At 40.9% G+C, this 27,512-nt stretch overlaps 1 protein-coding gene across 3 annotated transcripts in view; it reads right to left on the minus strand.

Moving 5' to 3' along the window:
- The window catches only part of BAG1 (BAG cochaperone 1), a 105,833-nt gene that overhangs the window by 49,373 nt on the left and 28,948 nt on the right, over positions 1-27,512 (minus strand). For all 3 annotated transcript variants that reach the window (XM_039332199.1, XM_039332190.1, XM_039332208.1), the window contains 3 exons: positions 23,936-24,070; positions 12,287-12,412; positions 11,338-11,420 (listed from right to left, as the gene is read on the minus strand). In XM_039332199.1, coding sequence (XP_039188133.1) covers positions 11,338-11,420; positions 12,287-12,412; positions 23,936-23,984 — 258 coding nt within the window. In that variant the 5' untranslated portion in view covers positions 23,985-24,070. Of the gene's footprint in view, positions 1-11,337; positions 11,421-12,286; positions 12,413-23,935; positions 24,071-27,512 lie in introns of those variants that run through there.

Below are 27,512 nucleotides of genomic sequence, written 5' to 3' on the forward strand. Positions count from 1 at the left end.
CCACAGGCTGCACAATGTGTTCCCGATGAGATGAATCACCCGGTAGAGGGGTAGAGACAGTATCCCCTGTGGACCAGATCCCCAGAGGGGAAGCAGAGGTTCCCAGTGGTAAATCAAATGAAGGAATTTCAGCCTGAGTGGCTTCAGTCCTGGCCTGTCTTTGAGCTTTAGAGAATACCCTAATTCCTGGTATCTCCTACTGGCCTGTTTTTCCTCCTTTTTTGATGTTTTGCCTGCAGACCTAGCCTTGGCTGAAATCTTTCCTGCCGCCTCTTGATTAGAAGACTTCTGTCTTTTAGAGGCTGATGAGAGTGGTGAAGCTCCCTTCTTGGAAGAGCCAGACTCCTCCATCCTCGTGGATTATCACAGAAGCACGATTGGGTACTCCTGGTATCCAGAGGCAGCTGTTTGTCTACTGTAGATAAGCACAGGAGCACGATAGGGTACCCCTGGAATCTAGAGACAGCTGTTATTGTCTACCTGGATAATCACAGATGCATGATAGGGTACACCTGGTAACCAAGGACAGCTGATTTGTGGATAACACAGGTGCACCATAGGGTACACCTGGTATCCAAGGACTGCCAATTTGTGACTAACACAGGTGCACGATGAGGTATACTTGGTATCCAAGGACTGCTAATTTATGGATAACACAGGTGCACGATAGGGTACACCTGGTATCCAAATCCTAATTTGTGGATAACACAGGTGCACGATGGGGTACACCTGGTATCCAAGGACTGCTAATTTATGGATAACACAGGTGCACGATAAGATACACCTGGTATCCAAGGGCTATTAATTTGTGAATAACACAGGTGCATGATGGGGTACACCTGGTATCCAAAGACTGCCAATTTATGGATAACACAGGTGCACAAAAGGGTACACCTGTAATCCAATACTGCTATACAGGGTGAGCCAAGGACCTACTGTGTATGTAAATAATGTTAAGTGTAGATGAGGAGACACCAATTCAAATTATGCCAGAAGGAGTAGTGTTATCAACTGAATAACTGTTTGGATAAGAGGATTAGTGCAGGCTCCAAACAAACAAACCAGGACTGGCAGATAAAATATGAAGAGAACTGTTAAGTTCTCAAAATGGTGGTTTCAAAATGGCGGCCGTTGTGAAAATGAAACTCATTGAAGCTATTAAACAATAGAGAATGGTGCCCAACGTCCACAAAAAGGCGGACGCAATTCTGAAGGAGCTAATTGGCCACTACGATGTGGTCTGAACGTCCCTAAAGAATCCAGAGGACCTTCCCAACAGAGAAATCAATAAATAGCTTAGGCGGCACAGTCACAGCATCCGAAAAAACAAACGGAGCTCGCCTGCATCTTCCGCCCTTTTTAGCCACCTAAAGGAGCCACCAGCCAGCTTATTTAATGAAAAAAAAACCCAGTTCGGAGTGGCGTGTGCTCAGCCGGTGACGAGGACTGCAATAAGAAAGGAATGAGCCTTCAGACTGCTAGAACTGCAAAGGCAGCTCCGTAAATCATGAAAACAGCGTTTTAAAATGTTGGGAAGCCTTCCTGCTTCGCTCTAATTCAATTGTGTCCTTGGGCCTACGCACCCAAAAACGAAACGAAAATAATCCTCAGGGAAGCCTTCCTGACTGATTAGTACTTCTACCCTCCCCCTCCTGAATCGCAGCCTTGGAGCTGCGGTTGCAAACCCCAACCAGGGAAGGAAAGCAGAGCAAAATAGAGAAAAAACAACTATTGATGTTTGTGAAGAATTAATAAAAGGTATTGAACTTAATAGAGAACCAATGAAGAAGGTTAGGGAGGAATGGAAAAAAAAGAAACCGAAAGCCAATCAAACACAGAAAGAGAAGCTGAACTAAGCCTCACTTTAAGGCTAAGAGGGGAAGGGGGGGTTGGAAATAAACAGCAATCTGATCCCAGTGCTGAGCCTAGCACTGAGCAGAAAACTGTTTAAAGTCAAAGAAAGATGGAAAATCCACCAATGGAGACTATACGTGCCTAAGAATCAAACTTGCACGTCCGTCCATGGGCAAGATCAAGTCAAGACTGGGATCTTCTAGCCCAGGAGAGGCGTGGCAACTTTGGTTGACTTGATCTGATTGGGCAGGAACACAGTCTAAACCCATTGATGGATTCTCCATCTCCAGTGCTGGAGAATATGGTTTTTTAAAAAAGTTTCCTGTTTTTAGTAGTGTACATTTAAATTGAAGAAATGCATGGAAGCTGACATTCTTTTTTCTTTTTACACATAAGTTATATTTCCAATGCCTATGCCAAGAGTTCCATTGTTTCTTTGAAAATATAATCTTAAAGGACTTGCCATTGTGATAGAAGATTTCTACTACTTCTCCAGAGTTTGGCTAACATAAATATGCATAGCATAATTAGATTTATTATTGCTGCTAATCATATCTTACAAAACATGTACTTTCAAACATTTAAAACTGGTTTATTTGGGGAATACCTATTACCGTTTCCATTTGAAATAACCAGTGTTTCGGCAGAGATGTACCTGATCAAGTGTTCCTGCCAGAATAAGAACACTGAATTTATTGCAGATGGTTTGTAATTTCACCCAGGGACATTCTTACTAATGCTGCATCTTAAAGATTTGAGCTAAGTTTAATTCATAATTGCCTTTAATTTTTTTCATCTGTTTTTGGCTTAAATGAAGTAATACATCTTTCAGGCATTCACCAAAAAAACTAGAATTTGTTGAGATCATCTCCTTAAATACAAACAGCTCATAAGCCGGACTTACTTGTATTAACCACCACATTATTGATGGCCTGTACATCTGTCATATTGGAACAGAACTGCAATGAGTTTAATGTTGTTGAAGTTTAGAATTACTCTCATTGCTTTGCCACAGTTGCTCTTAAAATTAATCTCAGCTAAAACTTGTAAACCAACTTTGCTCAGTTCTAAAAATTCTAACAAAATTCATCCAAAATTCTACCAAACAATAATTTTACTGGGACCAATAAAAATTCCACAAAGAAATGTGTAATCTTTTGAGCGCTCCTAAATTATTCTGCAAAAGTAGGAAAACTCACAGTGATCATTTTCAGCCAAATATCCAAGTCCAACACAGGAAAATAAAACAATTTTGGTACCTTAATGCTTGTTCAAGCTTGGCAATGTTGAGATTTGTGGGTTTCAGCTCCAACTAGCATGCTACTTCATAGCGGCTAGTAACTGAATTTCAGTAGTTGCTGCGTGAACAGTTGTAAGTTGAAGATTACCTGTATAGCATCCACCCACACTTTTTTTTTTATGAATGCTTACATGGAACCAACTAGGACAGTTTTTGGAGAGGTATGGATGCATCCATCTACAGCAGAGTTCTCCAACCTTTCCAGGTTGGCAGCCTAGACAGGGGGGGGAAGAGGGGATGGTTTTGTGGGAGGGCAAGCATGTGTGCGTACACATGTAAGTACATGAGTACCTGTTGCTTGTGTGAATGAGGCCCCGAGCGCTTGGGTGAGTGAGGCTCCAATCACCTGTAACACTCGCACGTGAGGCCCCAAGTGCTGATATGAGGCCCTGACCGTTCGCGCAAGCGAGGCCCTAAGTGCTTGCGACTCTCATGGGAATGATGCCCTGAGTGCCCGCTCACAGCCGCCTCGCCAGCACCACCATCTGAAAAGTCAAAAGTTAAGATTCTTCTGGCATTCCTCTATTCCTTCAAAGAAAACACATTTTGAATGAGATTTCTCGTCCTCATCACCATCCCTCACAGGAGAGTTTCTTCATTCCTACTCTTTCCATCTTGGGGAAAAACTTATTTTCTTTCTTATGTTCCTCAAGAAGATCCCAGAACAGCTTAATTCATCCCTCCACCTATCAGGCCAAGTGGGCTGTTCTCCCTATGAAGGACCAGTTTCCTCCTCTTCAGGAGGATCAGGAGGCACATAGTGACAGCCTTCCAGTACTTGAGGGGCTATCACAAAGACGTGGAGATTGTGTTATTCTCTAAGGAGGGCAGGACAAGAATTAAGGGTGGAATCTTGTTACAGGGAGATCCATCCTAGAAGAAGACTTTTTTTTTCTGACAGTGGCAGCAATTAATCAGTGGAATATCTTCCCTCCTGGGGTTGTGGGTGCTCCATCACTGGTGGTTTAAAAAAAAACAGACTGGACATTCATTGGACTGGGATGGTGTAAGTCTTCTGCCGTCAGCCAGGGATTGGATTAGAAGACCTCCAAGGTCCCTTCAAAGTCTATGGCTCTATAAAATATATCACTGTTCCTTCTCAAAGGATAGATCTGTATCCTCTTCAAACTTTAGGCAAACCATGCTGCCTCTGATTTTCCATCTTTCTATCTAGACTGAATTCTTTCTCCAAAGTGTTCTTGCCCTTTCTTCAGTCATTTATAACTGCAGCCGCCCCTCCAGCACCACCACCCCGCCGTGTAGAGCGGGCCCCAGTTCTGGCTCTGGGGGCAGCCCGTCACTGATGCACCCCGCAACCCCGCCTGCAGCCGTGCCACTGCCCCATGTAGAACGGGCCCCGTAGCTGCCAAAACAGTAGCTGTGCCAGCTCCGGGGACAGGCCGCCGCCAGAGCACCCTGCGCCCTCTCTCACAGCCACGCCGCCACGTAGAGCGGGCCTCGCAGCTCCCAAAACAGCAGCCATGCCAGCTCTGGGGGCAGCCCACTACCGGTGCACCCCGTGGCCCCGCCCACAGCCGCCTCACCACGTAGAGCGGGTCCCGTGGCTGCCAAAACAGCAGCTGCGCCAGTTCCAGCAGCAGCCCGCCGTAGGTGCCCCCCGTGCCCCCACCTGCAGCTGCACCGCCGCCCTGCTGTGTAGAACGGGCCCCGCAGCTGCCAAACAGAAGCTGCGCCAGCTCCAGGGGCAGACCGCCACCGATGTACCCCGTGCCCTCGCCCACAGACGTGCCACCCCATCGTGTAGAGCGGGTCCCACAGCTGCCGAAACAGAAGCCGTGCCAGCTACGGCTCCGGGGGCAGCCCGCCATTGGTGCACCTCACGCCTCTGCTCGCAGCCCCATGTAGAGCTGGCCCTGCGGCTCCCAAAATAGAAGTCGCACCAGCTCCTGCTCCGGGGGCAACCCGCCTTCCATGCACCGGCATTCTGCCCGCAGCCACCCCATTTAGAGCAGGCTCCGCGGCTGCCAAAACAGCAGCCATGCTAGTTGCTGCTCCGGGGGCAGCCCACCATTGATGCACCCTGCACCCCTGCCCACAGCCGCGCCCCTGGGTAGAACGGGCCCTGCAGCTGCCAAGACAGCAGCCATGCCAGCTCTGGGGGCAGCCCACCGTTGATGCACCCCATGCCCCTGCCCGCAGCCACCCCGTCGCCCCATGTAGAACGGGCCCCATGGCTGCCAAAATAGCAGCCATGCCAGCTCCGGCCCTGGGGGCAGCCCGTTGATGACTCCGCACCCCCACTTGCAGCCGCTCTGCCATGTAGAACGGGCCCTGCGGCTCCCAAAACAGCAGCCGTGCTGGCTCCAGCTCCGGGAGCAGACTGCTGTCGATGCACCCTGCGCCCCTGCCTGCAGCCGACCCGCCAGCAACGCCACCTGCAGCAGCCCCGCCACCCCTGCCTCCTGCACCCACAGCCATTATTGCCCTAGCAGGGCTGAAGATCAAGAGAAACATACCGTGGTGTCGCCACTCCAGTCTCTTCCAGGTATCTTTGGGACTAACTAGGAGATGGTGTAGTTGGGCAGCAAGGAAGGTTGCAAAATTCCTGCCAACTCTTGTTTGCTGCAGACAACTTGCACGTGCAATGTTTGCCGGCCAGGTCTTTTGGCGCACTCAGCAGCAATTCCTATTGGCTTTTGAAAACCAATAGAGGGAGTAGCACAGCTCATGCAAAAGTTGAAAAAAAATGCCTTTGCTGCAGACAACTTGCACATGCAACATTTGCCGGCCTGGTCTTTTGGCCCACTCAACAGCAATTCCTATTGGCGTTTGAAAGCCAATAGAGGGAGTAGCACAGCTCATGCAAAAATTGAAAAAAATCCCTCAAAAGAAGGTGCCTGACGTCATTCTGAGCGTTCTATGAGAAAAAAAAGAGAAGGAGAAGAATTTGCTCCTGGAAGATTATTTCAGGGTTGCGAGGGATTGTGTGGAACTGAAATGATGAAAGGTCCAGAATGCCAATAAAGGAGAATATTTCTGACTCAGGATTAAAATGAAGGGTCCTTGGGGAGTTGCTGAGAATGGTGGTTTTCTTGCAGATATTTCAGGACCCAAAGTGGGATAATAAGTGAACTGATGATGTTATCTAGTTTGGGTCATGAGACATCTATAAGAAAGCCACGAAGCTCAGAGGACCAAGGAGCCCACAACTGCCTCCTCTTCCCTTCTCCTATACTCCATAAACCCTGCTCTCTTCTGGCACTGCGGTTGTTACCTAGTTTGGGTCATGAAACGTCTGCAAAAAAGCCACCAAACTCAGAGAGCGCCAAGGACTCCACTGCTGCCCTCCTTCTCCTCCTCCATTCCACAAACCCCCTCTATTCTGGCATTGCTAATGTTACCTAGTTTGGGTCATGAGGCGTCTGCAAGAAATGCTGAATGGAAATGGCACCTTGCCTTTCTGACAGATGTAACATAGCTACTCAACAGTTTCAATGTGCAACTTCAAGGAAAGGGGAAGCTCATCTGTGACATGCATTCATATGTGAAAGCATTTGAAGTAAAATTGGACATACTCATTAAACAAGTGAGGGAGGAAAGCTTCTGCCATCTACCCACAACTCAAAAACTATTTGAGGAAAAAACAGCAGCTGCATTCCCAAAGAAAACATATGTGGATTCACTGGAAATGTTGTATATTTTCTTCACTTAAAAACTCATTCAAATAATTAACCAATTTATTTTTCTTGTTTCATTTTTTCATTTTATACTTGATTTTACATTGTTCTATAGTCATTATTTTTTTTCAAACTATAGTCCGCCCCCCCAACAGTCTGAGGGACAATAAATTGGCTCCCTGTTTAAAAAGTTTGAGGACCCCTGATTTTGACAATAACTTGAACAAAAGGACAAATGTAATTATTGTTTGGGATGCTAGTGATGAAGTCACAAGAGGTCACGTTAAACATTAAAACCATTTAGAGCAGAAATCTCAAAAAAAAAATGCAAAAGATACTGAATGAAATTAGAAACAAAAGGATTGCATTGCAAAAAAGCACCAATGGATTCTAAAATCCTACATCAAATTAAATTCCTATGCCAACAGTCTATGTTAACAGTCCAAGAAACTAAACTGAATTATGTGAAGCAAAAACCTTTTGAATTTGTAAATTAACCAGAAGTTTGATTGGCATATAACCTGAGAAAGGAAAAGGAAAATCATAGAGAAAATCCAAGGAGACAAAGACCTTATTAAAAAGTTGTTTTATAATTTCTTTTCCAATTTTTTATAAGAAACAGAAAAAGACACACAAAAAATAGATGCATATCTACAAAACATTTACATAAGCTCTCACAAGCTTAGAGACAACTTATGAATGAACCACCTTTGAAATATCAGAAACTGTTTACAAAAAATGAAAATAGGCAAAGTTCCACATCCACAAGGTCCCACAAGCCAATTTTATAAATGTTTTGAGAATCATTCCTACAGCCATTAAAATATATAAATGAATTGTCTATTACAAGAAGCAAAGATTCTTCCAACTTGGAAAGAAACCAACATAGTGGCATTATCAATGAGGGAAAGATGCTTTGAGGATAAAAATTATACACCAATTTCATTATTGAAGAATAAGTATAAAACTTTATTTCAATTTTGGCAGAAAGACTGAAGAAAGTTCTACAGCCTTATATTCATGAAGACCAATCTGGCTTTCTGCCAATTGAGAGACAATTTGAGAACTGTTTTGAATGTTATTGATTACTTACAATATTGCAATAAGAACCAATATTTAATATTTCTGTTTGTGGTGAATGCCTTTGACAACTTAAACTGGCTCTTTACATTTGTATTTTGTCTTGTATTTTGGAGAGAAATTTATTCAAGGGATTAAAGCAATATACACATCACAGCAAACAAATAACATTAATAATGGAGATTTAATCAAACCATGTGAAATTCAAGAAAGCGTGAGACAACAATGTCCCTTATCTCCTTTGTTGTTTATATTAGTGTGTGAAGTTTTTACTAAAGATATTTAGTCATAAGGAGAAAATAATGTGTATAAAAATTAAAAAGAAAGTTGATAATCTTTGCTGATGATCTACTTTTATTTCTGCAAAACCAAAACCTGTATAGAATATTTGTTGAAAAAGTTATATGACTTTATTTTGAAGCCTACTAACCCTCAAATAGAAAAAAACAATGCTTCTCAAGAAGATAGCTTTTTCAGATTATAAAATATTGGCAAGAATGACAATTTTCAAGGTGAAGAAAAAGGTTAAGTATCTTGTGGTTACTCTGACAAATACAAATTCTAAAAAACAAATTTGTGTCCGTTTGGAGTGATATTAAAAAAAAACCTTATTAAGATGGGACAATTTACAATTATCCTCATTGGACAGAATCTCAGTAATTGAGAAATCTTACCAAATGGGCATGCGCACGGTGGGAGCACTAGCACCCACGCACATGTGCAAGCAAGCCACGCACACCCGCAGCGGGGCTAGTAGCAGAGATGGCGCATGTATGTGTCTGCAAACGGGCTGGTAGTGCCCACATGGATATGCAAATGGGCCGCTAGTACCCGTATTACACTGGTGGAAGCGCTAGCACTCCTGTGCATGCGCAAACAAGCCGCTAGCACAAGTGGAGGGCTGTATGCACACATGCACTTATTTTCCAGCTATTCCCACAGCCCAGTGGCCAACAGACCTCAGCTTGGAGACCCCTGCCCTATACCAGTGATGGCGAACCTATGGCAAGCATGCTAGAGGCAGCACTCAGGGCCCTCTCTATGGGCATGTGCACTGTCACCCCAGTCCCGTCTCCCCCTGCCTCCCCCTCACCAGCAGCCCCCCCAGAGAGTCACCACCGAGTGCAGCCCGCACAGAGCAGTGCAGCCAGGGACATGGCAGTTGGGCAGCAGGGACAAGACCCCACCCTCATGCCCCATTGCCCGCAGTTAATGCTGCGGGCCGCGGGCATAGGGTGTGGCTGCCATGACTTGCTGGGCTGCCTGGGCAATCTGCAGCAGGCCATGGAGACAGTGGGTGGCCCTTTGGGCAGGCGTGGGGCGGAGCGGGTACAATTATTGGGCACTTGGTTTCTAAAAGGTTCGCCATCACTGCCCTATACCATTTCAGACAAATGGTTGTTCAATTTCTTTTTTAAAATCTCCAGTGATAGAGCACACACAACTTTTGGAGACAAGCCATTCCACTGATTAATTGTTCTTACTGACAGGAGATTTCTCCTTAATTCTAGGTTCAATTTCTCTTTAACAATCTCCATTCCATTGTTCTTATCCTGCCTTTAGGTGCTGTGAAGAATAGGTTGATTCCCTCTTCTCTGTGACAATCCCTCAAGTACTGGAAGACTGCTATCATGTCACTGAAGAACTTTCGATACTTATTCTTACAATTGAAGAATGGCTGAAAAAACTTATGGAAGTAGCAGAGATGGCCAAACTATCTATTTTAATCAAAGAATACATCTATTTTTACTTGGAAACCACTTCTGAATTTTGTGTTTGAAATAGAAAAAAAATGAAGCTCTGATTCTGAGATTTGCGGCTGAGACAAGTTTGTTGTTATAGAAATGGCTAATACATATTAGGTATGCAAAAGTATAAAGTTGAGGCTGCTATGTTATTGTTTTTATTCTACTGCACTGAAAAAAGTAACATTTTTTTCTCCTTTATGCTAGTTCATTCCCCCCTTTTCACCCTTTCCGTTTTTTGTCTATTTTCTTTTTCATATGTATGTTATACTTTTATAAGTTTAATAAAATTATGTATAAAAGAAAAAACAACTGCCTTGCTTAGCAATGGAAACTCTGGTCACAATTGTGGTCATAAATTGAGGATTTCCTATAGTGAATAAACTGTACCACTGAAATGAAGACTGGATTAAAAGAGCTCTGTTCATAAAATTGCAGTTTCTAAGTCAATATTGCAGGAAAATCAGTAGATTTTAGGATATTTTTCTGTAATTTCTTAACTTTAAATTATTTAAATTTATTTAAATTTAATAAAAAGGTTTTAATTAAAAATAATTTAATTTTAATTTAACCTTCAATGTTAAATTTAATTATACTTTATTTTTAATTAATTAACTTTAGTTAGATATTTCAAATTCAGTTTGTCTTAAGTGCAAAATATGGCCTAACTCAGGGGTGTCAAACTTGCAACGTCATGTGATGTGTCACGACGTATCGCGACTTCTTGCCATTACTGGCAATGGGGTGGGCACGGTTTCGCTATGATGCATCTGGCCCGTGGCCTAGCTCATTAGCTTAAGGACTGCAGTACAGAAGCTCTTTCATAAAATGAGACAAACATGAAGAGTACTACAGTATACCATTAAACATTAATTTATTAAATAGCAGAAATAAACAAAGGTGTTATCAATTTCAAATACAACAATACAGTAACTACCAAATGTAGAGCAGCAGCTTGACTAGATGTAGGGCAAGAGCATAACAAGAAATAATTTAATACCCAGTCAGAGAACGATGAGAGGCTGATGCATTCCTTACCCCACATCAATGCAACATCACAGCCAGGAACAGGCCCTATAAGCTTGCTGCTAGTAGTAATGGTAGTAGTAGTAATAGTGATAGTAGCAGGGACTACACTCTTCTTCATGTAAGGATAGATCTAGAGCGCATGGCCAAGATCAACAAGATGTCTTAATGCGTGTGTTTAATAGATGCACAAAATTATATAAGGGACATTTTGATTTTGTAAGCCTCCCTAAAAGCTGTATCTTGATTATTTATTGGTTTTCTTGTACTGTAAAACAGTTTTCCATTAATTGAATTGTTTCACATTTCATCAATATATTAAGTTATTAACGTAATTTATTAGGTTCTTACTTCCTATATTATGTGAACCATGCCACTCTGGTTTATTCAACACATGGCAAGAACAAACCACAAGTCTAAACAATGTGTGAGTCCAATTATACTGCCATAACCAAACCAAAATCGTTTGGTGGAAGTTATGCAAGTATTTGGGTTTGAATGGAAGAGCAAAAATTGCAGAATTAAATTTTTTTATTGTTCCTTTAATTCCTTGACGACATAAAATGAAATAAAATTATATAAGAGTTCCAAAAACAGACTAGAATACAATGCCATTCTATACTTATCGCGTAATGGATATTCACCAATGTCATTGATTTGCAAAATTCAATATAGACTTCATAAAAACAGTTACCCTTTTCCCAATCAGCATAACTTTACAACCATTTTTCACTCCAAGCGTTGACAATGGTTGTTCCATTTCTTTCAATGACTTTCCTAATAGAAAAAGAATAACCAAATCCTCAAGTTCATTTTGGGAAATTCAACAAACCAAAACAAAAATAAAGTTTTAAATGTACTCAAAATGTGTGAAACAACTTTATTTAAAAAAAATATATTATACTTCGTATATATGGTATATGTCAATAAAAACTTAAGTGCAATCTGTTTCCAATAAAATTATTAACCTCTTGCCCCAAATGCAAGACTACTGCTTTGGGGAGTGGGGCAGGAAGGAGGTAGCATTTTGGAGGCATGCTGAGCTCAAAGCAAGTCTGCTTTAAGCTCAGATTCCTTCAAAAATGCATGAACTATCATTATAGGAATGAAATGTTTTACAAAATTTTTCCCCCACCACAATATTTTAAATCAAAATAATTTTTGTATTAAGTTTTTTTCAATCCATCAAATAAGCGGTTTAGAAATTATCTTAACATTTCAATTTTATTTCAAATTTTAAAAATATTTTAAATTTTAATTTTCTTTAACATTATTAAAAACAGAAAGCAAGTGAAATAGTTTGGAATGGTTTCCATCATTCTTGACTATTACTGATATTTTTGTTAATATACATATCCTTATTTTTCAACTATTCCTAAGTAAAAAAGTTGATATGAAATATTATGAAAACATTTCTATGTCAAAATCTCTTACGTATTTTCCTCAATAACAATAAAATAATTGTATATGATTTTAAAATCAACCCACAGATAATAAAATATGAAATTATTTTAACTATCACAGTTTTCCACATATTTAATACTAAATACAGAAAGCACTTTGTTTACAATTCTATATCAGGGAGTAATCTGGATAGAACTTAACAGGATTTATGCCTGAATATACATGGAAGTTATACTTACCCCTATATATCAGTTTCTGAAAAGAAACTGGAACTCCAGTTACTTGCTCAGTTAGTAAAGCCAAATCATGTACTGTTGGTTGACTATCTTCCTGAGAATCAACCTGAAGATTATGCTTTTCATTGCCTGAAGATAAACAATAAAAAAATATATTCAGGTTCCATTCAGGAAAAACAACAACTAACATTAGAATCCTTTTTAAAAAAAATCTACCCTGATTTTAGACTTCTATCAAAGATTAGACCAAGCAGTTTTAATTCTAAAATCTCTAAAAAACTAGGTAACAGCAGATATTTCAAGGATTTTTACTATTAAAGTTTTTTTAATACAGATACAACAATCATTTGGTAAATATATAGGAGCCTAACGCATAAATGTCAGCCCCAAGGATTCAACCTTAATTTCCTTTCAGTTTTAAATAAAAAAACCTTTCGATTATTATTATTATTTTGGCCTCGACAACAAAGTCCATATAATAGATCTGTCTGGTCTGGATATCATTGGTTTTCACCTCATCATCTTTAATCATTACAGCTTTTTTCTTTAAAAAATGTTTTGTTTAAAAAAACTAAACTATTTTTCCTCATAAATTTTTATTTTATTCAGAAAATTAAAATACAAACTTCAAAAAACTTCAGAAAAACAAAACTAGACAAAGCATATTAGTAAAAAATTGTGTGTCGTGGTGAAAAAATTGTATCTTGGTAAAACAGGACGCAGGAAGGCAGAGCTCTGCCTTCCTCACCCGATTTCGCCCTGCTGGGGGCCTTGAAAAGGGCCTAAAGTCGCCTAAAGAGGTGATGAAGAAGGGATGCCTTGTAGATCACTGAGAGGTGGTGGTCTCTCTGTTTGATCCAAGGAAAGCCCTCTAAACCAGCAGGAGAAAGACTGGCCACATTTCTGCGGCCAGCCATTAGCTGCTGACAATTGAAAAACAAAAGCTTTAATTAGCACATTGTAAACAGCATATTTGGACTGTGTGAGAATACTGATCCTTTCTTTACTATTTTACAACTGATTTTCCTGGGAAAGGCTCCCAAGAAGCTTAAAACCTCCAGATGTGAACGGAAGCAGCATTTTAATTTTTTTACAGGGGACAGAAATACACAATACTGAAGTGAAAGTAATACAAAGCTACAGTTTTGGTAAATCTGAGAACTGAGATAATTGTTAAGATTTTCTCTTTGGAAAAAAAAACTATTGAGGTGAAATATAAGAAATCAACCCTTTGGAAAATGGATTTTGAATGACATCCAGTGGTGGATTTGAGTATAGCACTATAACTAGCTTCTTGGCTGCTTGGTGACTTTCAGCTTAAGGGAGAACAGCTGGCAATAAAGGAAAATATTAATCATCCTTCATGGACTATAAATACCTACTGAGCTTGGACTTTTAATCTCAAGACCTAGTGGGAGAGAAAGAAAAAATTGACTTTTGAATATGTCTGGCTGCAGAGAGGTTGAACATTTTGAAATTTGGAACATTGTGGATTACAGCCTTGCCTGATTGATAATTTTCAGGGTATTTGAGACAAAGGATCACTATAAAATATTGCTATTAAGACTGGATTATAAAGGTTATATATAAAGATCAGGAAACTAGAGGAAATTTTGTTCCATTCTTACTGAGATTGGTGATACTAGAGGATTTCTAGGAATGATGCCTCAAGAAAAAACAAATACTTTTTAGAAGGAAGTACTCTCTATGCTACAGCAAATTTCCCCCTCATTAAACAATTACAATTCTTAGTACTATTAATGTATACAGAATTAGATATCTGCATCATATTTTAATAATATTATATAAATAACAATAATATCAATTCATAAGTCAATATCCTGTTTTTCCCATCAATATTTAAAGTATTTTGTCAGTTATGATTCTCTCAATATTAATTACATTTATATAGCTAAAAAAATTTATTCATACCAATCCTTCTCTTATTTTAAATTTTCCATATCAAAAGAAATAAAATGCTATTTTAATTCTAAATAATATCTTCCATTATAAAAATCTAGTTATATCTAAGAGTCATCCGTTCTTTTAATCATATTCAGACAGATAGTGCCCCCTCTGATAGGTCAAATCCTCTGTTTTTTAAGACTAACTCTCGCTTTCTTTCTTTGGCAAGCAACTTTCCAGGCCAGGGCAATTAAATCACCCAAGAATTTTCTTTCTCTTTTTGTGAAAGTTGCTTGGCATAAGAAAGACAATTTAGGTAAAGTATTTGGGGGGGGGACTCCGCCCATCCACATTCTCTAGATATTTCCCCCACCCGCTCTCTGTTCCATTTTCTAGAATCTTCTTCCTTGTCTTCAGGTGTATTTTGGAGAAAGGAGTAAAGGGTCTTTTGTATTTGCAACCAGTTGACCTGCTATCTATCTACTGTGTATAAAAATGTAGTTAACTGGTAATCTAACAGTGAAGTTAAATTTTAAAACCCTCTGTTAACAATCTGTTACTGATTTAACTTGTAGGTCTACAACAGCTTCTTATCTACCACACATCACAAACATTGTCTCTGATCCATTATCTTTGTTTATTATTAATAATAAATTTCCTTAAAATTTTAATTAAGATCTTTCTGAACAATTGCTTCTCATTTCCAAAGTCATAGGCCCTACTGTAGGTTGAGACATGTCTCTTAATATTTATTTTCTAGTTAAATATAATAATTCTACTCCCCTATCTCCATCAATCTTCTTGAAAGAATCCATTTCATCAGTCATCAATTTTGGCAGCTTTGAATCTTTAAGATCCATAGCCCCTTCAGCTTTCTCCAAGCAGCCCGCATTCAAACTGGGCTCCTTCTTCAGCTCTGCTAGCAGCAAATTAAATTCTAACCCATCCAGTGTAAATCTGACTTGATAATTGTTGTTGTTACTGATCATCCTTAGGTGGATTTAAAACCATTGTTAATTTATCAAACTTTTAAACTAAAGTTTCAATTATGGCTTGTAAATTGAAAAGTATTTTGTTTTTGAAAGCTTTACAAAGGACTTTGTCTTTAAGTTGATTTATTGTTTGCATTTTTTTAATCCAAGGTTCTTCTGTAGCTGAGTTTTTACAGCGAGTTATAAAGAATTCTGAAAGGCAGCAGAGGCACCATGACAAAGGAGCTCAGAGAAGGTTGAAAAAAATCTTTTCCACAGTAAAAAATATAAGCAAAAATCAAAAATTAAAAACCAGAAGACCAGAGCTTTTAAAAATTAATAAAATATGAAATTCCTGTAGTGAAAGTCCAGTACAAATGCAAATTATTTCCAATCCCTTTTACTATCTAGAGCAGTGTTTCTCAACCTTGACAATTTTAAGGCATGTGGACTTCAACTCCCAGAATTCCACAGCCAGCATTGCTGGCTGTGGAATTCTGGAAGTCCACATGCCTTAAAATTGTCAAGGTTGAGAAACACTGACCTAGAGAATTGCCATGCACTTCCATGTGGAGAAAATGAAAATGGTTTAAAACAGCTGTCAAGTAATAAGAGAAAGTACAGAGAATCTATTTTAAATACCAGCAAGGGCTTAGAATAATTCAGCATTCAACCAGTCAATTAATATTTGAAACTAAAGGTCAAAAGGAAAAAGTATCAAAATGTGGGGTTAAAACAAAGGCAGGTTTAAAAAAATAGATAACTGAAAGGAAATGGTGGAGACCCAATGCTCTGGCCACTCCTATCCAAAATTGCAATAATCAAGATTCCTCTTCAGGTAAGTCCACATTTGTCCAAGGGTCATTTTGGATCATTCAAATCTAGAAAGCTATGTGCAGCCAAAAGACCATCTTTAGCAGCAAATCAGCTGTCTGGCAAAAGGTAGAAAAATTACTTTGTGATAAGACACTAAACTAAACTCTTTTTCTGACTTAAGATTTTTATTAAATCAGCAAAAAAAATTCTGATCATGAAAGTTTCTGAGCTTAAAACAGCTGTTTTCAGCACTTGTATTCACAAGGGTTTGTTCCAACTAGAGATAAAACATAGCCATTTTTACAGTATTTCACTTTATATCTTTTCTGGGGAGCACACACTGGATGTGAATAATTACAGTTTGAATACAAACTTCCTTGGAAAATATTTGGCTTGGCTGCCCCATAAGTCATTTGAGTAATACTGTATGCTTATAGTTATTGTAGCTTAAAGCAGATAAGAATGAATAGTCTGAAAAAAATTGAGAGGAAAAAAGATGCCAAAATTTCAGACGTTTAAGAGAAGCTTTTAGCCCATTTCTGGCAAAATCTGAAACTGTTGCCACCTTGGGTTGTACTGTTACTTTTATTATGACATTTGTCACCTGTATTTAATTCGACTTCTAAATCCAATTTCTAAGCAAGCTACAGAAATTCTCCATTTCATATTTTTCTTGCAGAAAGTAATGATGATATCACTTTTAAGAATATCTTATCAGTAAGAAATGGATTGTGAAACAAGATATATATATAACTCAACCTCACTAGAAACAAAAGGATATATTTAATTTTAAACTTAATTTTATATTACTCTATTTTACAACCGAGTATCATGTTCTCTTACACTATTGCAAAGTAGTATTAAAATGCAATGATTAAGTATTTAAGTATTTTTATTTTTTATTTCTAATTTGAGTTTTGCAAATTATATCACACTAGAAAACCAAAGATGCATTGGGTCATGGTTTCAGAGATATTTTCTTACCTAAACCAATAAACCAAATGACCACAGCCAGGCGAAAAAGTAGTGAGAGTGGGTTCAGATTTCCTGCAAGCTTCCTCATTGACTGCTTGTTGGAAGTTAACAAGGAGTATTGATCAAATGACTATGGTGGTGTTGCAGGGGATGTGGCTACACATTACCTTCTACACATTACATACCTTCTATTAAAGTACTGATGTTTGCAGATGCTACAACAACCAATCTCATTCAAGAAGTGTTGAATTTGCATAGGATTGAACAACTAGCCCTATGGTGCAGATGGAATAATCTGAACATGCTTACAACTGTAGAGATGAGAATGGATTTTAGGAGGAGCCCTTCTATTCTACCACCTCTTACTATATTAGTCAGCACGGTATCAATAGTAGAGTCCTTCAGGTTTTTGGATTTTATAATCTCCCAGGATTTAAAATAGATACCTAAGATTAGAACCATAATTAAAAAGGCACAAAAAGAATGTACTTCCTGCATTAACTTAGGAACTTCAGACTGCCCCAGGAGCTATTGATACAGTTCTGCATTGATTCTGTCATTTGTACTTCTATAATTGTCTGGTTTTGTGTAGCAACTAAACAGTACAAGTACCGACTCCAATAGATAGTTAGGACTGCAGAAAAAAACAACTGCAACCAGCTTGCCTTCATAGAGGACCTCTATATTGCATGGGTCAGAAGAAGGGCCAAGAAATTATCTACAGCAGGCATGTCAAACTCACGACGTCACGTGACATCGCGTGATGTATCGGAGCTTGTTCGCTATTGCCGGCAATGGGATGGGCGCGGCTCCAGTATGATGAATGCGGGCTGGCAGTTTGACACTCCTGATTTACAGACCTCTCATATCCTGGACATAAACTGTTTCAACTCTTTTCCTTGGGATGCTGCTTCAGGGAATTGCATCCCAAAACAACTAAATATAGAGACATGCCATCACTCTAGTAAACACCTGATTCCCGCAGTACTGTCTTATGTCTATTTACCCATGTAGTATGGCTATATTATTATCTTTCCCATCTTCTCTACTATCTCCTATTGGTATATCATTATTATGATTATTTGTACTGTTTTTTGCGTGTACATTGAGAACCTCTGCACCAGAGACAAATTCCTTGTGTGTCTAATCGCACTTGGCCACATAAAGTATTCTATTACATTATATAGTAGTTCAAATACCACAGGACCAGAACCAGCAGTATACCTTCACTTAAAAGAAAAAGGACACTCTTCTGAAGATCATAATGTTCACATTTTGGACAGGGAAGATAAAGATAGATGGTTTGAGAGAGAATGAAAAAATCCATTCATGCTAAAATGGAAAATCCTTTCTTCATTAGAGTTGGAGGCCTGAGACACAACCTGCCCCCCATTTTTAGGCTGCTTCTGCATCAGTCCCCAGGAAGATCAAGACTACTTCACAGGTTCACCAAGGAGGCCATACTTAACCACCCACCCAAGACCTAAGAGAAGGATTTAGGACAGTGGTTCTCAACCTTTCTAATGCTGCGACCCCAATAATACAGTTCCCCATGTTGTGGTGATCCCCCAACCACTTATACATCACCAGGTGCCAGGGGTGTGGCCGAGTGGGTGTGGCAGAGTAGGCGTGGCCACCAAATGGGCATGGCCACCAAGTGGGCGTGGCAAGAAAAACAGCCCCAGCCACTATTAATGCTGTGCCGCCGTTGCATGTATTTTAATGCATGTTTACCCTGCCTTTAAATGTGGGACCAAAATTTACAGAAAGTTAGTAAATAATAAATAAGAACAGGCTGCTTTCATTTGAAAGCAGTGGGGACCTAGAGGGATTTTCTTTCACTGAAGATGAAAGAAAGTATATGAAAGAGAGGGAGTAAAAAGCAAAGCAGAAAGGAATAAGAAGAGTGAGAAATGGCATGGAGGTTATAGGTTTCGTGGATCAGAAATAAACAAAACAATTAAATCAGTTTTAAGAGAATAAATGGTAACAAATGGAAGATTTAAACTAGTTTTAAGGGAATAAAAGGAAATAAATGGAAGTATTAAACCATTTTAAACAATAAATGGAAGAATCAAAGCAGTTTACAAGCAGTTTATGAGGGGAAGGGATGGAGATGGAGAAGGAAGGAAGGAAGATTGAAGGGGAAATGAAGGAGATGGAGAAGGAAGGAGATTGAAGGGGGAAGGAAGGAAAGAAAGAAAGAGATTGAAGGGGAAGGAAGGAAGATTGAAGGGGAAAGGAAGGAAATGGAGAAGGAAGGAGATTGAAGGGGGAAGGAAGGAAGGAGAGATTGAAGGGGAAGGAAGGAAGGAAGGAAGGAAGGAAGATTGAAGGGGAAAGGAAGGAGATGGAGAAGGAAGGAGATTGAAGGGGGAAGGAAGGAGAGAAAGATTGAAGGGGAAGGAAGGAAGGAAGAAAGGAAGGAAGATTGAAGGGGAAGGAAGAAGAGAGAGATTGAAGGAGAAGGGATGGAGATGGAAGGAAGAAAGAAAGGAAGACTGAAGGGGAAAGGAAGGAGATGGAGAAGGAAGGAGATTGAAGGGGGAAAGGGGAAGGAAGGAAGGAAGGAAGGAAGGAAGGAAGGAAGGAAGGAAGGAAGGAAGGAAGGAAGGAAGGAGAGGGAGATTGAAGGGGAAGGGATGGAGTTGGAGATGGAAGGAAGGAAGGAAAATTGAAGGGGAAAGGAAGGAGATGGAGAAGGAAGGAGATTGAAGGGGGGAGGCGCTGCCAAGGACGCACAAGCAGCTCCTCACAATTGCCCGGGGAGGCTCTGGCAGAGAGCTTGGCGGAGAGCCAAGCGGCGGCACATCCGGGGCATCAGAAGCTGCGCGGAGGATCCACGCACCTTGGAACCGCCGGCTGCCCTCTTACACCTGCCAACCTGGAGCCCCCCATCCTCATCCCGGCACCTCTTGCCCTCTCCCAGCCGCCCCCGGGACCTGCCCACCCCTCCAGCCTCCTGAGCGCCATTGCCCTCTGCACCGGCCAAAGCATTGCCTGACGTTACAGCTGACGGGCGCAGGTCCGGGGATCGCCAGCTGATGGCACAGGAGGTAGGCGCCACGGCGGCCTCCCACAGTGGGAGCCAGGCCCGCTTTCCCACAGGTGCAGCACTGGCACCCGCGGGCCTTGCCGGCCGCTGCTGACTCCTCACCCAAGCACGGCGGTTCCTGGCCAGCCAACGGCGTGGGCCCCGAAGACGCCGAGGAGGAAGGCGGGTCTGCAGAAAAGGTGCCGCACCCACCACATCTCCCTTCCCGCCCGACAGCAGCCCGGAGCTCCGACTCTGGTACCACGGCCTGCCTCCAACCGGCTCCCCATGGCTGGCCCTGAGATCAACAAGCAACTTCCGCCCAGCGCCGCCTCGGCCCCAGCTGCCTCGCCCCATGTGGCCGGGCTTCCCGCGGGAGTTTCCGCCGCGCCAAGCGCTCTCTTCAGGCAGTGCCTCCTTGCAAAGCGGGAGAGGCTGCCAATAACGCTGCCAGGGACGGTCCCGCCTGACTCCCAGGCCGAGGGGCACCCCAGTTCCCGAGCGGCCGTGGCCAGAAGTGGCAAGCGCGTGTGCAGAGGGACCATGGGACGCCCGCCAGGTACACTGGCCTCGGCCCCTTCCCACGAACAAGCTGGAATGCCAGGCAATGCTTTGGCTGGTGCGGAGGGCAAGGGGGAGGCCGCCGCAGCGCCAAACTCCTGCACCCGTCAGCTGGGAGGTCTGGCGGCGGAGCCGGCTGGCGTGGAGGGCAATGGGGAGGTGGCAGCTTGGTGGAAGTCGAAGCTCTCCCCCCCTCCCCTGCTCTTTGTCTCGCATCCTTCTAGATTTGCCACAGCGAGGCGCAGGGCAACCACCAGCTGGGCCACCAGGTAAGCCACCCGCCGGGCCTCATGTGCGCCAGCAACCCTCCCTGTGCCCGCCGCTGCCCCGCTAGCCTTACATTGGCCACCGCACATTCGGTGCAGTGTCAGGCACGCCCAGGCGCTCCTGGGCATCCATAGCACGCGGGAGCGAGGGCGCAGGCTGACCACCAGCTGGGCCACCAGCTGGCCCAGCCCAAGGGAGGTAAGGCACCCGCCAGGCCCCACGCGCACCAGCAACCCTCCCTGCGCCCGCCAGCCTCCCACCCCTCGCCCTCTTTTACTTACTTTTAGTAGTTGCTCAGCAGGGAGGGAAGCTTTCCAGAAAGTTTGCCTTGCAGCACCGTTTGCAGACTGGGGCTTTTGGCGGGCTTAGCAGGACAGAGACAGCCTGGACAATTCCTATTGGCTTTTGAAAGCCAATAGAATTAGACTCTATTCAAGAGAGTCTATTCTATTGGCTTTCGAAAGCCAATAGATTCTATTGGCTTTCGAACACCAATAGAATAGAGTCTCTTGCATAGAGTCTATTCTATTGGCTTTCAAAAGCCAATAGAATAAGAGGGAGTAGCACAGCTAAAGAAAAGGGGGAAAAATGGCGAACAGCCTTGTTTGGCGACCCCCGTGAAATGGTCGTTCGACCCCAAATAGGGTCGCGATCCATAGGTTGAGAACCGCTGATTTAGGACAATGCTCTTAAGGATTATCTGCCTACTCACCTAACAAGCCTATTTAGATAAGATAAAACAATCCAAGAGGTCATATATATAAGGCCCACCCTAAACAACTTGCTCAGATTGAAAAAGCTATGTTTGAAGCTTCTTCAAGAAGAGAAACGTTTCAAACCAAAAAAAGAAAAAGTCCAGTTGCCACAACTTCCAGACAACTACTTAGATGACTGAGAATATTTATTGATACTGAGATTGCTACATTAGGGTCTGAACAAGAACTATAGCAGTTTATCCCAAAGATAAAAAAAAAACTTCTATTACAGGTTGGAATATAACAAAAATAAATGTCTATATAGATTATTCAAATTAAAATTTCATTGGATATTAGTTTTCTCCTAAAACTTTCCTATTTTCCATATATAAAAAAGGGAAACTTTTTTTTTAAAAAGCCTTCACTTTTCCAGTTCTGTTCCATTGTTTCTTAAGAGACAGAAAATGTTACAATAGTAGGGGCAGAAATAGGAATTAATATAGGAATTAATATAAACATCAGACCATGGGTTTGGGAAACTATATCTGTAACAAAACAGGCTGTTGTTAAAGCACTCCTCCTTAAGCCCAATTCTTCCTCTGATTTAGCTTCAAACAACTGAGTGAATTAACTCCAAGAAGGCTAAGCTCCTTATGTGAAAAATGGCTCATAATTTAGTTAATTATGACTTACTGAATAAACCATAATTGGCTGGGTTCATACAATTTACTAAACTTATAATTAAATGAACCTCTGTTTGTGTGTGTGTGTGTGTGTGTGTGTGTGTGTACTCATTTTATCCCTAAACCCCATAAATTTTAAATGAAAACAGACACATATGAAGAAAAAGAAGTAGCCTATCAACTTTTAGAATATAGGGTGTTCTCTGCTTACAAATATTAGTTTAGTGACTGTTCAAAGTTACAACCACATTGCAAAAAGTGACTTATGACCATTTTTCACAATTATGACCATTGCAGCATCTCTATGGTCATATGATCAAAATTCAGAGGCTTAAAATATTTATGACAGTTGCAGTGTCTTAGGGTCATATGATCATCTTTTGTGAACTTCTGACAACCAAAGTTAATGGAAAAGCCAGATTCACTTAACAACCATAATACTAACTTAACTACTATAGTGATTTACTTACCGTAACAATTTTGGCAAGAAAGGTTGTAAAATGGAGCAAAATTCACTTAACTGCCTTGCCAACAGAAATTTTGGCTCAATTGTGGTCATAAGCGGAGGACTATCTGTATAGTCCTTGGTATGCCATATAAAACCTAATATGACCATTAAGGTGATAAATGAGATAAGCCATAATTTGTTTAGTTTTAGTTTAATGTGATAACCAACCAATAATTGATGGATTGTTACATATTTTTTTACGAAGAAGGCTAGTAATTGTATTGTGAATTACAGCCAATTGAGGTTTATTCATATGATTATATAAATCTTTTTATGCCAGTACACACTATGAATTATGAGTTAGCATCTCAGTACCATTTCCAATAATTCTATAACACTGGTCACTGTTAGTATATTATAATCTAGATTTTGGAAAATGGGGGATTTAGTTGCTAAAGCCACCTAGTTGACTGTCAGTAATAAAGCTATTATTGTTCCTACATGTTGCTCCATTTCATGATTTATAGAATTATAATTTTAATTATATTAATTTTAAAAATTAATTAATAACATTTAACAATCTGACAGGCCACTCTTTAGGAGCAGCATGACCAATTCATTCTAAATACGTTTTCAAACAGCCATGTTTTTACCATTCTATGAAAATAGTTAAGGACAGAATGTTCCAGATATCCAGGTATAAGCTATTCCAAAGGCACAGTTCTTTGTTAAGAGTTTTACCTAACAAGATAAAGTGTAGATCCAGCCACTGTATATGCCTCATCTAATTGTTAACTTTACATGCATCTATGAGAAGTCTAGTTCAGCCTTCCCAACCTAGTTGCTATGGTAGAACTACAACTAACATGCATACAAAGATCATCAAAAGCACTGTCATATGAGATGATGGGCTCTGTCGACAGCATTAGCTGCTCTAAGCATGAAGTAGTCGAAATGTGGTTTTACCTTTACCAGTTTTTTATTTATGCACGCACTCACCAAAATACAGTACGGCTACTTCCACTGGGAGAAGTAATTACCAAGCCAACTGCTAGATTAAATTCGATCAAAATTCAAAAGAAATAGAAATAGGATGGGGAAATGGAGGCGAAAACACCAACACAAGAGGTACGAAGAGAATTCCTGTACAGTTTCTGTGGACACTCTATCTCACAAACCCAGTTAGCCTCGCGAGACTGCGAGAGTCAGAGATCAGCAGCCGCAACAAGTCAGCTAAGACTTGTTCTAAGTCAGCTAAGACCCCTTCCTTTTCCCGTTTTTTGGCATGACTTCTTACCGTACGTGACCGTTACTATCACGGCCGACTTCTCGTAAGGCCCCGCCATTCCTGTTGTCCACCTCTCCGCTCGAGCTGCCTCTGAATACCCAGCAGCTACTTCTCCTTCCTTCTAATCCGGAAACCGCCCGGCGCCTAGAAAAAAAAGGGAAGAAGGGATGTGACGCCAAAAAACTTCCGATTGCCGTCCAATCCCTCTTGACAGCAGGGATTGGACGGCAAAGAAATGCCGCCTTCTTTGTCCTACAAATAAGGTACTGCAAGATATTTCTGAGAACCAAGTTCAAGCAGCATTTAGACGTTCATTGTGTAGAAGGAAAATTGTTGGCAGTTTATTCCATTACACGATGTCAAAGAAAATTTTTACAGTAACACAATTCTGAAGGCAAAGATAATTGTTCCAGCAGTAATAAAGGGATTTTCGACTATCTCATAATTAGCAATTTATTCTATATTTTTTGCTTGACTGTTCAAACTGAATATCCAAAGCAGTGTATAACTTAAAAATAACGATAATTAAACGGTTTTGTTTTGCATATGTACCAATACAAATCATATTGCGTTATTCCATCAGAGCAAGATTTTGTGATTAGATTTAATTGACAGAAAAAGGGACCTGAAATCCAGCAGTTTATCTGTTTTGAAGTAATTGAAATAATATTATTACTTTTACACTACATTTATAAATCAGGTTATAAATACATCTATTTGTGATTATATGACATGCTTTTGTTGTGTGTGTCATCTTATCCTGGCAACTGTCTGAATTATGTCCCTGCAGTTTTCTTGGCAAAGTTTTCAGAAGTATACAGAATAAATATACTTTATTAACCTCAGTATTTGAGTATTCATAGCACTCTGAATCATAAACATGATTGGATTCACTTAGCATTCTAGACTAAAATGTAATTAGGTTGTTTCAAATTCAGTGTGGTACTGGATGCAGACTAATGGAGAAGCTCTAGGAACCATAATTTTTACTTATAGCTTGTAAAACTCTCAGTTTTATCCAGGCCAAGAAATGGACATTAAGACCTGTTCTTACAGTTTCCCAAAATGGTTTTGAAACATTAATCCAGTTCAGCATTTTAATACAATACACTGAACCATAAAAACAGAGGAACTATAAACTGGACAGATTCATAATATATGGCACTATAAAACAGCCTATATCATCTTTTGTCTAGCACAGTGGTTCTCAACCTGTGGGTCGGGACCCCATTTGGGGTCGAACGACCATTTCACGGGGGTCGCCAAACCACGCTGTCCGCCATTTTTTTCCCTTTTCCCTAGCTGTCCTACTCCCTCTTATTGGTGGCCACACCCACTTGGGGGTCACCACAACATGGGGAACTGTATTATGGGGTCACGGCATTAGAAAGGTTGAGAACCACTGGTCTAGCAACTTTCATTGGCTTTTATTTCCTTTGCCCAAGTCTGCCTCCATATCTTTTTTACTACCATATCTTCATGACATTGTATTCGTCTTAAGGTAGAATAATATAGAATAATGTGGAATAATAATAATACTAATGAAAAATCATTAAAATGATGTGTCTGCATAATTACTGGAATAAAGCTGTGTTAACAATATGTGACTAACCAAATGCACATTGCATTCAGATACAATGTATGTAGCAGATTCTCCATTGTGTGCCCATGAGAAATGAATCTAATGTATTACAATGTAGATTTCTATGTGTGTTCCTTTGTTCCTGAGAAAGGGAAAGTATAAAACTGTAGTTTGAACCCGCCCCCAGGGTTCAGAATTGCTTGTCTTCACTGCTTCTGAACCTTGCGCAATAAATCTCTCTGCTACACCCTCTGGAATTCGTAAAAGTCTCTTTCGTTTTCTACAAGAATTCTGGCACTCCAGACGGGATTTTTGGGAAAAGGCCGTTGACCTTCCAGACGGACTGCCCTGGTGGGGAGCCACTCTCTTAATGATGACTCCTCCAAGCTGGCTCCGTGGCCTTTGTCTACGGGGAGACCTCGATGGGAAGGGAAGGGAACTGAACTCACCCGCCAGCGAAGCACTCTAGTCAAGGATCCACCGAGGGTAGCAGACAGGTCTTTAATCCTGGGAAGGGTCTGGAACACCTGCAGGCAAGTATCGTAAAAGGGGATACCTGATCCCTTTTGGATCAGAAGAGGGGACTGATCATTCTCTAGAAGACAAGGCGACATCCTTAAGTCTTCAATAGGTAGGATTGTGTGGGTGGTTAAACCATCGCATTTTCTGCAGTGACCGTTGGAACGTCCAGCACCTCAGGTCGGTGGTAGTGTGTTAGGGAGAAATGGGGGGGAATCAGACAAAGAAGGGCGTTGATCAGATGCCGCTTCAGTGCATGTTAGGAAATTTCAAAAAGGATTTTTCTAGGGATTATGGGGATCCAAGACCAAATCCAGCCATGTTAAAAAGATTATGTGAATCTGAATCGACCACCTTTGGCGTAGGGTGGCCCAAAGAGGGATCGGCGAATCCCGAACTCGTGGCACGGGTTCATCAAATTGTGACTGGAAGTGGTCATTGGGACCAATATCCCTATATAGACCAATGGCAGATTAATATTGAGAAAAAGCCTCGATGGTTAGCAAAGCGTCAGATAGAATGTGCTAAAATATATTTGGCATGCCAAAAAGCCAAACCTCAGACAAAAGCTAAGATTTTGAGCCAGGAAGACAGGGAGGAAATTGCCAGACCCCCTCCCTATGTTCCTAGAAGAGAAGAAGGGAGAATACATCAGCAAATTCCACCCCCTTCAGTTGAAAGAAATGAAGTCCATCTTCAACCAGAAGCCGGTGTGGAAAGAAAGATACTGTAAAAGAAGATAAAACCGTTCAGAAAAAAGAACAGGACTTAGATAGCGATGAAAGCAAAACATCAGTTTCTAGTCGAAAATAGGGGTCAAAACAGAAGAAATGATAGCCCCTCTAAGAGAAGTCTTGGTCCCTGGACCAAATAACACCAATATTCCAATGCTTCAGTATGTTCCCTTTATAACCACTGATCTATTTAATTGGCGTCAGCAATATGGACCATTTTCAGAAAAACCTCAAGAAATAATAGACCTACCTATTCTCCACCATTATTCAGACGCATAGTCCCACCTGGGATGATATGAAACAACTTATTTCTACTTTACTGGATATGGAAGGAAGAGAAAAATATAGATTAAGGAAATTAAAAGTACTTGCCCGCTGACACCCCGAGGGAGAAGCGAATTCTCAGGCAAGCAGAAATACCGATGCAATAGAAGAAAGACCAAACTGGAATGCTAATGATGCACAGCACCAAACTTTGTTGCACAATTATCGGCTTTTGTGTTTAGAAGCCCTGAGAGAAGCAGCAATCCGTCCAGTTAATTATGCTGCAGTAACTAGTATTTGGCAAGAGAAACATGAATCACAAACCGCTTTTCTCAGCAGACTGATAGAAGCTTATAAAATAAACACAGGTCTTGATATGGAAATGGCACAAAACCGCCCCCTCCTAATTGAAAGATATATCACCCAAAGTGCCCCAGACATAAGAAAAAAGTTATAGCGCATGTATGAGAAGTCTCATACATGCGCA

This window comes from Crotalus tigris, unplaced genomic scaffold (assembly GCF_016545835.1).
Source record: "Crotalus tigris isolate CLP2741 ecotype Arizona unplaced genomic scaffold, ASM1654583v1 scf7180000017623.1712378, whole genome shotgun sequence".
NCBI classification, from domain to species: Eukaryota; Metazoa; Chordata; class Lepidosauria; order Squamata; family Viperidae; genus Crotalus; species Crotalus tigris.